General features: G+C 52.3%; 1 protein-coding gene across 1 annotated transcript in view; it reads left to right on the plus strand.

Annotated features, from left to right (window-relative positions):
- LOC135109827 (semaphorin-1A-like) overlaps positions 1 to 13213 on the plus strand; it is a gene marked incomplete at its 5' end in the record, with an annotated part of 44138 nt that overhangs the window by 9788 nt on the left and 21137 nt on the right. The window contains 2 exons of the mRNA XM_064021544.1: positions 5322 to 5373; positions 7158 to 7220. Coding sequence (XP_063877614.1) covers positions 5322 to 5373; positions 7158 to 7220 — 115 coding nt within the window. The remainder of the gene's footprint in view (positions 1 to 5321; positions 5374 to 7157; positions 7221 to 13213) is intronic.

The following is a 13213-nucleotide window of genomic DNA, read 5'->3' on the forward strand; positions in this document are numbered from 1 at the left end:
AAGCTGTAAAGTTGCCGCTGTTGCTTTGAGTCTGTAGATTCCTGTAGGAGTTTTGCGTCTTGCCAGCGAACCTCAGTGTGTGCCTTACCCCTCCGTCATACCGGCACCTCCCAGACGCCCCGCAGTCACACGCACAAGCACTGACGGGCCCTGCTTCCTTCCCATTAACCCTCAGCTGCTTCCCCTCACCTGACAAACACTCATAATCCTCACCTTCTTCACTTACACGGCCATTACTCCCTTCCCCTCCTTCACCTTAATCGACAGGCAGCCTACCTTACCCTAATGAGCCTCACTCCGGCACACCTTACCCCTACACCTCCTGCCCTTCCCCATTCCCCCTATTCCCTCCTCCCATGTCGACAACTTACGTCACATCCTTTGGTGGGAGTGAAATTTGGTTCTTGTAAATTCCGTTTATTCTTGTTCCGTGCCGGGTTAAGCCACGCCGGGTGCCTGGAGCGCTCCTAAGCTGCCAGATGAAAGGGCGTGTTGCAGCGAGCACGGCGGGCACTCAGGAGCAGCAGCAGGGACCACAGGAGTTACTGCCCGCTGCTCTGTTAAATCTGCGGAGGAATGGCCATAAGTGTGCAGTTGTATCCGACCATAATGCCGGACAGAGACATTACGGGAGTGGCGCTGTGTCTCGTCGCTGAGTTGCGGGACGCGGCTGAGGTAAAGGGATGGTTGGATGCAGCCTCCTCCTCCTCCTCCTCCTCTAAATCCTCATACTGCTCTTCGTCCTCTTCCTCTTACTGTCTCCGCCATATATTTTTCTCTCTTATCATCCTCCTCTCCGATGTTATCTCCTCCTCCTCCTCCTTTTCCTCCTCCTCCTCCTCCTCCTCCTCTGCTCATTTCACTAATTATACTCCTTGAAATCTATCTTAATTTATCCATAGAAATTTGTCGTCGCCCTCCTTTCCTCCTTTCCGCCTCCCTCGCCGCACGTCCATGATGCAGGAGATAAGGAAGAACCCAATCAATATGGCGCCGATAAGACACAGGAGGCGCGTCGACCCTTACTTTTATTAGGCAGCTCCTTGGGGACTCCGGAAGGGGAAGGAAGGACTGAGAGACGGGGCTGATGGGGGAGCTAGGGGGGAAGGTGGGTGTGACGAGGGAACTTAGGGAGGAGGGGGTGGTAGGAGGGGGTGGTAGAGTATGGTATCAGGAGAGGGGGCATAGGCTCCTCCCTGACCGACGAGAGGTTTATGGTCCCCCGGGGCGCGACACTCCTGCTGGGAACTGCCTTTTACTGCCACCTACAACTGTGCTTTAGGTTGGCCAGAGTGAGACGCTGACCCCTTATCAGCTGCCTGCCTGGACCGACTGAGGAGACACTTCTTTGATTTTACATTGCTTTCTCTTTCTCTCTCTCTCTCTCTCTCTCTCTCTCTCTCTCTCTCTCTCTCTCTCTCTCTCTCTCTCTCTCTCTCTCTCTCTCTCTCTCTCTCTCTCTGCCATTTTGAGTTATAAGTCATGAATATGTTTGTGTGGGAGGCAAAGGGAGACAGAGAGAGGGAGGAGTGTCTCAGTATCTCACGTGTTTGTTCTTGAAGCACATGACCCATTTCAGTGTCGAGTAAATGAGAGAAAAATTGCAGTTCTCGCTTCAATATATACTAAAAAAAAAAGAGAGAGAGAGAGAGAGAGAGAGAGAGAGAGAGAGAGAGAGAGAGAGAGAGAGAGAGAGAGAGAGAGAGCATCCTAAAGTCTAGTGAAGGCCAACAGTAACTAAAAACCACACGCGCACACACACGCGCACCTACGTACGTTTAATCCCTAAGCTTCAGTAGAGCAATCAGACGCACAAACTTCATTCACACGCCTCCTGGCCTCCTCTGTGGCAGCGTGCGTGAAGGGCGGGAGTCGTCTGCAGGAGGGGAAGAAGGGAGCGTTCATTCGGCCGAAGGTAATTTATTTAACTCTGCCCTAGGGTGTCCTCGGCTCGCCTCTCACCGTCAGAAAGGAACCCCGACCAAGTGGCGACAGCAGGCGGTGGGAGGAAGGGACGGAGGAGAGTCAGGGGCCGCGGGAGGGGTCGATAGGGGAGAATAAGAAAGGTCGTAGTGTTCGGGACGACTCAAGCTGGGGAGATCGTGGTGGTGGAAGGAGGAGGAGGGGGAGGAGAGGGAGGAGGAGGAGGAGGAGGAGGAGGAGGAGGAGGAGGAGGAGGAGGAGGAGGAGGAGGAGGAGGAGGAGGAGGAGGAGGAGGAGGAGGATTGTGCCTGGCAAGCTTGAAAGATGGATTCTCTATAGTAAGGAGAGAGAGAGAGAGAGAGAGAGAGAGAGAGGAGAGAGAGAGAGAGAGAGAGAGAGAGAGAGAGAGAGAGAGAGAGAGAGAGAGAGAGAGAGAGAGAGAGAGAGAGTCTAACGTATGGTGATAATGTCAGGAAACTTTCGCACAAAAACTGAGATGAAGCCAAGAAAGAGAACAAAAAAAAAAAAATCGCCGTAACGACCACAACTGAAGCGCGTCACTCTGAAAGGAAAGAAAACGAAACACGGTAAACACTCCTGCACGAAGCCAACAAAATAAAGAGAAGAAAAATCGCATAACAATGGTGAACGGAGGCGTGAAATAACATTGTGATGGTCTTGCGTCTTTAGGAAGGAAGGAAGGAAGGAAGGAAGGAAGGAAAGGAAAGGAGCAGGAGGCCGCGACGTTACCCTCAAGTGGCTCCTCCGACGCCACTGAGTCCCGTCTTTGTTTATCTTGGAATCCGAAAATGTCTCCCCAAAGAGGCCGGGATGGAAAGGGGACACGAGTGGCACCGAAAATCGAGTTCGTGAGGCGAGGAATCCGACTGAATCCTGAGAACGACTCCCTGAAAAATACTGCCGTCGTAAAGTTCACGGTTTTCCATAAATAAATCTTACGCGATCGAGAAATTAAAAGTTTGCTCTCGACGCCTCAACTGGTGGCCGTTTTCAGGCAGGAGTCTTCGCTTTACATTCAGGGAGACCGACTTGGAGAAATTATAATACACCTCGAGGGTTGTAATGTCACCCGTCGTGTTGACAACTCAGGCCGCGGAGCGTGAATAATCAAGTCTCAGCTTTGACGCGGACAACACATTTAATCATCCCGTCAATAATTACAGTTTACCGCCGTGGATGCAGCAGGAGTCTGGCAAACCCTCACAAAAATGCAACCTTCTGCAGCGTTCCCTTAAAGGAGACGGCTTCCAGCGGTCTGCATTCAACCCCTTTAGAATTTGAAAGAGCATGGCTAATTGGAGTTCTTTTTCTCTCTTGTTCCGTGTTGTCTTGAACATGAATAATTCCTGATGTTCCCGACTAAAGAATTGTCCCTGACTGTTTACTTACGGCGGGCGTGCTGGGGCGCCGCTCCGTCTGCCGCTGGGGAGGGTCGCGGCCCGCCTCTGCGTTTCGCTTTTAACCACCATTTTTAGGTCTGCCACGGTCTGCTCCCAAGTTCATCCGGCGACCCTCTGTCTGCTTATCCTAATTAAAGTTGCTGATATTAAGCGAAAGTATATTTCCCCGTATTTTCGAGGATGAGTCTAGGTCGCGGCCGCCAGCGTGGGCCAGGATGTGTGGGCGGACAGGCACTGGGTAACCTGTGGCTTGTCTTTAGCTGTTTTTAAAGTCATGCAGGCGGCGTTTATTCCTTCCCTGCGTGTTGCTCGCCCAGTGTAAAAACTGCCAAGAGTCGCGTGGTTAGGTAATTGTGGGCCTTTCTTCTTTTTTTCTACCGTTGTACTGCATTGTGGGTGTGTATAAGAACACCCGAGCCAACTTTTGCCGCACAGAGAAAAGTGTTGTAGCGTTTCAACTGAATAAAGACACTCACAGGGATATCGATCACGGTGAGTGCCTGAAGGAAGACAGCGGCAGCGAGAGAAGGTGCAGGAGGAGGAGGAGCAGCAGGAGCCAGGAGGAGGAGGAAGAGAAAGAGGGAAGGCAGAGTGTTATTTACTCCGCGTTGGGGAAGAGGATCCAATTCTTATAATGGATATTGAATTCCCGCTCGTGTGGCGGGTTGTGGGAGTCTGGCCCGCGGCGTCCTTTCCCTGTTAGCTTTTACTTTCCATCCCATGATTTTTGCCATGGGTAATAAGTTTTTATGTTACTTTTTGTGTTCATAGCTTCTATATTATATTCTTTTCTTCCACGCTCTGAGTTTTCTTGCAAAGCTTGAAGTTGTCTATTTCTCTCACTCCAGCTTCACGTTTTCGGTATATTCTGCGTGTTGTCTTGCGGCGTGCCTGCGGGTGACGCGGTGGGTGTGGCGAGGGTGCAGCGGGAGGCGGGTAGGGCCACACTCCTGCTGTGCACCCTTCACTGCTGCTGCTGCTGCTGCCTCACTACTACTTGTATTCCAGTCACTGTTGCTGCCATTGTACTTCTTTTCAAGCTGCCGGTGCTCCCACGCCACGTCACTTCCCCTCGTGCCCGCCTCCTCTCGCCCTCATGAAAAATAAAGAGGTAGTGGAAGTTTCTGAGAAGTATAAAAACTTCAGAGGCGGGAGGAAGTAAAGGGGCAGGGCAGGAACGGTGGCCGCCGTTCGACACAGTGCGCTAAAGTTAAGACCAAAGTTTAGATGTGTTTGCCGGATCTGTGGCCTCGCCCGAGGCGTGTTTTGTCTTGACCATGAAATATTAACCTGAACGAGGGAGCCGGAGGAAAGTGTGGAATTTTCAGTAATTCTGTTTATCGCTTGGAGCAATTGCTGCGTTTGATGCCTAATTTAACAACGAAGCCAGGCGGCGAGAGAGTAACTGTTCCGGACCCAAAAGTTTGGCTCTTCCTGAGGTCTGACTCTGCTATCGCGCTGCGCCAAATCTGTGAGGAGAGAAAACCAGCCAGCCAGCAACAGAACTTAACACAGCTTTTGTTCTTTTCCCTGACTCTCTCTCCCTCTCTCACGGCCTTCTCTCTCACCTCCCCCTTTCTCTCCCTCTCTCACTCTCAGGTTTTCATTGAGGTGAACATTACTTTTTATGCACTCCATTTACAACTTGAACCCCCACGTTTGAAGCTGAAGTGAGGCATTTGTTCAGGAGGAATGGATGCATTTGGGGTGTGGGCTTAATGCCGCGTCGGGAGCACCTGCGGGAATGAGTGAGACGCGGGAACAATTGAGCATCAGGGCACTACAGCGTGAGGGGCGAGTACCAGTATGTGCCGCTGGAACAACTGTAGGCGTGTGTGTGTGTGTGTGTGTGTGTGTGTGTGTGTGTGTGTGTGTGTGTGTGTGTGTGTGTGTGTGTGTGTGTGTGTGTGTGTGTGTGTGATCTTCTTAAGCATATTGTGTGTGAAAACGTCACTAATTCACGTCTTCTCTTTCCAGAAACATCGTGTACAACATCAGCGTCCACAACTTGGTGGAGAACCTTAGTCAGGTGAGTTTTTTTCCCACGGAGATTTATTTCCTCAGGTGTGATTGTGTGAGCGAGTGAGGTGTGATGTGGGGAAAGTGCCGGCCACGAATGAAAATATTGGCTCTGCTGAAGGGTGTAAGCAGCTTAGCACGGAGGGGAGGGTGTGTGGCTGTCACTTACACAGCGCCGCGACCAGCACGTCACGGCAGAGTCATCCCATCCATCACCTGCAGGCTGACCACACTCTTTAGTCAGGGGGCGTTTCAGGGGCGTCGTGTGTCACGCCGCATTATGGGTCGTGAAGTAACAAATGGCAGTGTGCTGAACTCCGAATTGTTCATAAGTTGGGGGTTTAAAGGGCGGGGAAGCCATCGGCGGACCACTGGCGGGGCCGCGGCGTTATTCCAGTGATGTCGCTGCGCCGTTACCAGCCAAGCGTAAATCCACCATAAACAGTAAAGCAGCTGGCGCGGCCACCGGCCAGACGAGGCATTCAGTGCCGATGCAGTGACGGCTGGGCCACTGCAGGACGGAGCACTGCGGGGCGGAGTGGGTCGGGGTTAGATGGGTCCCCCTTGACCACGCGGGAATCTCGATCATGATTTCTAGTCTCAAAATTACACGTTTGAAATATATCGGTTAGCGGCGAGCAAAAAGACCAAATATCACATTAATGATACAAATTAGCTTGCATTAGCCCGGCGGGCAGCTCGCAGTGGTTGCGTGTGGCCTGGCCGGGACCTGACTGCTGAGCCGGGCCTCGGGACGCCGCCAAACAGGTTCTGCTTGCTTGCTGCACACCCGCCGCGGACACTGGGGAAGAAAAAAAAATCATATGGAAAATCCTGGTTTATTTTTAAAGGTGATTTGATGCAGGCTGAGGCAGGGGCGGTGGCCGCGGCTTTGGAAGCCCGCGCGGTGATCCTCAAACTAAGTATATATTTACGAGGACAGACGTGCCCGTGGGAGGGCGGGCAGACGCGGCCCAGGCGGTGCAAGTGAACTCTGTATCGACGGACGAGGAGCTCCGCCCGACACGCCCTCCGTCACGAAACTCTCTTTGAAAATATCCAGTCCAGCTCAGAACCTCCATGTGATGCAGTAGACGTGTTTCCTCCACTATCACGAAATATTACGAAATACTGATCAGTTACCCAGCAGTGTGGAGAACGTGCGCGAGGCACCACTAAAAACTTCAACAGTTCCTTACACACATCACGGAGTAATTTACAAAGTTGCGAAATAGCTTCTATAGTGGACCATTTTTGGCGCGCGTGTCCTGCAGGGGCGTGGCGTGAGGGGTGTGAGTGGCGCGGGTCACAACATCCTGGCGGGGAGGCGCGGGCTGGCCACGTCGCTGCTAACAGGCGCATGACGCACAGCTTCCTCCCTCCACCCGTCACCATAACTTACGTCCGACGAGTTTATTCATATAGGATAATGTTGGCCTTGTTAACAGAGAGAGAGAGAGAGAGAGAGAGAGAGAGAGAGAGAAAGAGAGAGAGAGAGTTTAGGATATTCTTTCATAGTATTACCGTTTAAGTATTTCATGTAGTTAGGTAAAGGTTATGCAGTCACGAGGAAGAGACGGGCAGGTGAAGGCTAAGAGAAGGTGCGGCGCCAGACAAGACCTTATGGAATATTGACTGGCTGGCTGGCATGGCTGGAGTGAAGCTAGTAAGGAGTGTACCAGTAGTAGTAGTAGTAGTAGTAGTAGTAGGGTTACAGGTAGTAGTGGTGTAAGTGTAATAGTAAAAGCACTAATAGAAACGTAATACTAATGATCTGTTTTCTTTCCCTCACAGAGAATAGTGTGGTTCTCCAAGCAACATGACAGCTCCGTCTGCTTCAACAAGGGCAAGTCTGTGGTAAGTACGAGATGGACTCACTATTCTTTCTCTCCACACACACGTTACTCACCCAGGCCTTTGTGGATGCTCTCAATTATTCAATATATAATTTTCCACTTGGTCTGAATTTACGATGTAGGAAAACACGTATTTCCTCGCCCCTTTGATGTGTTTTCAGGGCCTTTCCGTGCAATATATTTTCATCACGGAGCAGAGTCGGTAAACTCGGCGCAAACATGAAACAAATCACGTCCGTGGCCCCTTAATGCGCGTTTCCGGGATTGTGTTTGTGCTGCGCCGTCTAGAGACATGCCGATACCGCGATATTTTCCCAGGTCTTTTCTCGTCTACCTCCGCCTTTTCGCAGCTAATCTATACAAGGCGAGTGTTTGCACGAAAGAATTATATGTATGAAAAGCGTCGCAAGTGTTGTGGCGAGCTGGAGTAACACTGAATGGAACACAAAAGACGGGTTTTTAAAAATGTAACCTGCTTCTCTGTTATTCTTGCAAACCAAAACAAAGCCTGCTGCCAGAGAGAGAGAGAGAGAGAGAGAGAGAGAGAGAGAGAGAGAGAGAGAGAGAGAGAGAGAGAGAGAGAGAGAGAGAGAATTACCGTGTTGGCCTCCTGGGAATGACTACCTCATAACTAGATTTATCCCGTGTCACTCTTAGGTCAGACAGCCGCCGGTCCCTAAATCACTCGATAATAGGTCTTTACTAAGCAATATCAGGCGGCCCTGCTGATGTTAGGGACAACTGGCGGTGGCGTCCCTAGAGAGAGAGAGAGAGTGAGTTTGAGTGTGTGTGTGTGTGTGTGTGTGTGTGTGTGTGTGTGTGTGTGTGTGTGTAACAGTAGTGTTCTTTGTCACGGCATTCTCGTCGCCTCGCTGGTCTCGCCACAACACAAATCTACTTGACACAGACACCAAAAAATGCAGCGATGTGACGTGGTGGTTCAAGGAATGTCCAGGGTAGTACATATTTCAACAGCTTTAACTAGTTTTAATCTATACTATGAAGGCGCACCACCCTACCACCACCACCTCTACCATCACCGCCACCACTGCCAACAACAACAACATGACCAACAAACAAGCAAGCAAGCAAGGCACGAGGAAGGCTGGCTGGCGGAGCGGAAGTGTTGATATCGATCACTGACGGGTTTCAGATGCCTTCCCCTTGCCCAAGCCCCACCGCCCGCCGCGTTGCCTCACCTCCTTGCCTACCTCGCTTCCTGAACCACCACCACCGCCACTCCCAATTACCACGTGTAGCCAAATTAACATGAAAAAGGACTCCCTCTCCCTTGACGTAGTGTTATTAAGTGGTGGTAAAAGCTTCTTTGATATAATTACCTGGTGAGAATATCGTTTTTTGTACACCATCGCGTGGGTAGGTGTACATAAGGAGTAATTTGTCCCTGTAGGCAGCTGGCGCCCCTTAGCTACAGCACGTCGCCTAATCCGCCACTCAGGGCGTCGCTATCCCGGCCGTGTGTCACTCACTCCCCCGTCACGAGCCAGGCATTACAGTGTCGCATTCCATCACTCGGAACTCTGATTTATGAGCGCCGCGATGCCTCCGGTAACTGAACCTTGTCGTCGAGGGGCGGCAGACGTGCTCTTGGGGACATAAACTTGGTGCATAGAGACCATTACCGTGTGGTTAGCAAGGGGACACCCGCGCCTGGGACAAGTTAACAAGAGCTGCTGTATGCGTTGCATGAAGATCACTGGAGCTGGCGGTGATCGATGCGGCGTCCTAAAATCAGTATGGACCAGGCGAGGCGACCACAGACCTTCCCTGGCCCGAGTAGACAGATGTGACCGATGGAAGGGAAGGCAAGGTGACCGGTGACCCAATGCGGCGTGGCCATGCGAGGCTCTTTGATAGGCAGGGCTGCGTGACTTCCTTCCACCCTCAGCTGACCTGGACACGTGACAGCCGCGCTTCACGTGTCCTCTGCTTGTGGGCTTCCTTTGCGGGCTTGAAGCACCGCCTCAGTGACATGCTTTCGCTCTGAATGTTGCGGATTTCCTGATTTCTAGAGCACTCGGTCTGATGGACGTGAATGTTTGCGAGAGGGCTAAGGGAGGTGCAGCAGACAGGTGTGTCTTTTGTGTAACCTTGAGGGGTCACGCCAGGACGGCGGGGGGTCGTGTCTCGCGGCTGAAGTGATGAGCTGGCCACATGGACTGTGTGTGGCGGCGCGTCTGTCTGTCTGTCTCATCTTCACACATGTTTACACCACCACCTCCTGTTTTTGTCGCATCCACCGTTTCATGCTTTGTTTTTATAACCCCGCTGTCGCATTACCTGCTGTTTGCGTTTCACGTTTCCCCGCAGTGAGCAGGAGGGCCAGTGAGGAGCCAGGGCGAGTCACGGCAGGAGTCACGAGTGTTGTGCCGCACACTGGCGCGGGTGGCGATGTGACTACCTTATTCAGTGATTGCCGGTGTGCATTAACATCTCAATTACTTCTGCGATATCAGCAAATAATCATAGTTATAGGTGTTCGGCGCCGTAATTACAGGAAGGCACGGAGCACACCACTCCGCTGCTCACACGGATATTACTGGCGCGGTAATGGACGACCGGCGTCCCGCGGCGCCCCTCGCTCGGCTCCCTCGCCGCTTCCCGGAACTTGCTGAACCTCGGCGTGGGACTGCAGATTGCTAATTGTCGCTCTCTGCGTGAATATGGAATGGCTCATTAACGGAAGCTCGCCAGGGCGGGGAGGGTCGGGGGGAGCAGGGAAAGGCGCGCCACTCTCCTTCCCCCGCACCCCCAAACACTCGATTAGGATGCCGGTGAAGGCACTGTGTGAGGGGAATTGGCAGCACCTATATTGGTTTCATAATATCGGCGACAGCGGCGACTGTGACTCAACGGGACGGTTAAGTATCGGGTAATCTAATTCACGTTATCGGTCAAGTTAGATGGAGCTGAAATAAAGGATTCGACGGCGAACGACAAGTCTATGAATATACAAATATATTCCTCCAGTACTGGCGGGGAAGGTCATGTCTGCCGCCGAACAGCGAAATCCTGGCGCTGCCTCGTGGCTTCCGCGACCTGCTGGCGGATGTATCCATTGGCCCGAGCAGGCGTCGCGGATTGGAGGCCGTGGGAGGGCCGGACGCGTGGGGGAGGGCGCGTACCAGGTGCAGGCCGGGCTGAGGATTGGCCAAGTTGTTTGTTGTCCCCGTCGCTGTGCTGCCTCTGAAGGTGCACTCACGTTATGAAGGAAGTTGTGAAGTGGGAGGGTGCGACGAGGTGTTATGAGCATCGAATTAAGGTGGAGAGGGTCGCGTCAGGGCGCCGGGGAGTCATAAACGGCACTAAGGAGCAACAAGGCTGTTAAAGAGCACACCATAAACGCAATGGTGTACATTTTTATGCCATATGGCGAAACATCTGTTGTTTGCTTAAGGTTCGGGTGGCTATCAAAATGCATTGTTTTGTGTTGCAGGCGACACAGCAAAAAGCAATAGTGCGGTTACTTTGAAACCTAAGACGTCGGCGAAAGGTCATAAAACATTCCTTATTTGTGGAAGAATTTCACGGTAGAAAGCTCTTTAAATGCATAGAAAGGCTGCAGCGGCGGGGGTCGGGTGCAACCAGCGGGAGGTAGGAAGGGGGAACCAGATGTGTGTGTGTGTGTGTGTGTGTGTGTGTGTGTGTGTGAGGGGAGGGTGACTGGAGGCAGGGTGGGCGTCAAGAGGTAAAAACTCAAGGGGCCATGTGCAGCCGTACGCTGTGGGAACGCGCCCTAAATGGACTACAACACACACACACACACACACACACACACACACACACACACTTCGCGACACTTAGGGCGGGGGAAAGCAGGCGCGCAGCGTTATATCGTGGCTCGGGGAGTTCGGCAGGAGGCGGCGGCCGTGCATTTTGTTGTCGGGAGAGTGACGTGCGGGAGGGCAAGTTTTACCCGCTAATGAGGATACATCGCTCGCCGCTGACCTGCGCACCACAAAAATACCAACCTACTCTTAACTAAATTAGGTTTGGAAAGTCAGGAGTTCGTAATAAATGTTAGTCGGAGCTTAAAATAGCCAGACTGCTTCCTGCGGCAACTCCACACGGAAGCTTTCTCCGGCAATAACATTTCATTATGGCCGCCGGGACGCCACCTCCCACCCTGGCTCGCCCTCTGAGGTGCCCCGGTGCCTTCCCCTGACGGTGCCGCGGATAAAGCACCCCTAGATGAGCGTCGCCGCGGCAGAGAAGGGGAACAGGAACTAGGCTTTGTGATAAGTAGGCTTTGTGATACCTGTATACGTACCTGTGCTGCCGTGGTACACAGGTGCGCAGGGTGAAGGGAAATGTCACTCGTGTTTTTGTTCGTGATGAAAAGACGACCGGTGAATAAGGATGAACGGGAGTCGGCGGAGCGGAACACTCAGTATGGTCTCCTTTGACTGTTGTGTAACCCAGACTTTCTCCCTCATAAATTGGTGTTCACATGCTTAGCTGAGAATGTGCTCGGAGACACACCAAGACCGTACTTTCGTCACACTCGCCTCCCATCACAGCCGCGGGAACGAACCGGGTGTAAATTTGCGTTTTTCTCCCCGGTGGACTGTGAAGGGTGGGGGGGATGCTCGAGCTGTTTATCGCCGCTGTACTCCGCGAGACGAGAGACATAACGGGGCGAGGACGGAGACGGGGCGGTCGTAAAGCAAGATATTTGTTGGAGCAGCGTACACTAGCGGGGCGGGGCGAGGCGGGGCGGGGCTAAGGATTGAGTAGACGGTCGGTGATCTGGGCGGATATTGTATACGTGACCCCACATTTTGGTTCCTTCCTTCCTCTCTTCCTTCATTCTTTCTCCTTACCGACCACCCTTGTGTTTGTTGAGAGAGAGACAAAGAGAAAGAGGGAAATTTTCGCCCGACTCCTTAACTTTCTTGAGCGTTATCATGATTGGTGAAAGGCATCGCAGTACTGAACAGAGGAACATTTTCGGCGTGCTCGTAGTAGGCGTAAGGCAGGAGCAGACAAGCTTTTATCTCGCCGTGAGAGAACCAAATGGAAAGCGGGAAATCTTTTACTTTCCTTAAAGCGTGGTGAGATGCTTGCAGATAGCGTCGCGTTTAGCCCACTGTGAGCGAGGCCGCGTAAAAGTAATGACACCCCTAAAAGTGGGCAGCGCCTGAAATGCGGGGCTGCGCATGAAGACAAGCACTGGCTCCCCTCCCACACACGCACGAGCGGGGAAGGAGAAAAGAGAAAGAGGAAGCAAAAAAATCGTAACAGAACGTCAGGCAAACACACTCGGAGGCTGAGTAGCAGTTCCTGGAGTTACGTTCCTTTTGCGGCAGTGCATAAACAGCCTTGTTACGTATCCGGCCACGAGATAATCGCCGCCGCCCACATTCGGCAAGACATATAGACCGAACCTTCACGGACTACATGGGCGGCGGGGCGCGGCGCTGAGCACGGCACGAGGCTTTCTATTCGAGCACTTTTAGTATCGTGTCCAAGGCGTGAGGGTACCCATGTTTCCTGGCGTCAAGTAGCGCTGCTGGTGCCCCTCCCTCAGCCAGCCGCGGCCCGTGTTTGTATTCCCTCGCCTCGTGTTGTTGGAGGAAGAACGTCTTGTGATTGAGGGATCAAGCGGCCCCTGGAGGAGTCTTGTTTACACTTGGTCTCTGCGTTTCCCTTCCCCCCTTTCCCTTCGCCGAGGTCGTATTTTTTAACAGTACAGGATGTTATCTATCATTCCCTGTTGCTGCTTTTGTGTTGTTCCTTACCGTTGGGTTAGTTTTCCTATTGTTATTTAGCTTTTCCTTCGCCGCCTCCACCCGCATGGCCATTCTGCTCCTGCCTGCGGAAATGTTTGTAACTGTCATCGCATCGCCATTTCCTAAACCGATGATGGCTTTTGCTTCCTCGTTTTTAACCCCAAGGATGCTAATTATGCTTTTGCCGACGTTAATGCCACAGTGTCTTACTCCAAGCTAAAGGAAAGGGAGGAATCTCATT

Source organism: Scylla paramamosain, chromosome 19 (assembly GCF_035594125.1).
Source record: "Scylla paramamosain isolate STU-SP2022 chromosome 19, ASM3559412v1, whole genome shotgun sequence".
In the NCBI taxonomy this organism is placed as follows: domain Eukaryota; kingdom Metazoa; phylum Arthropoda; class Malacostraca; order Decapoda; family Portunidae; genus Scylla; species Scylla paramamosain.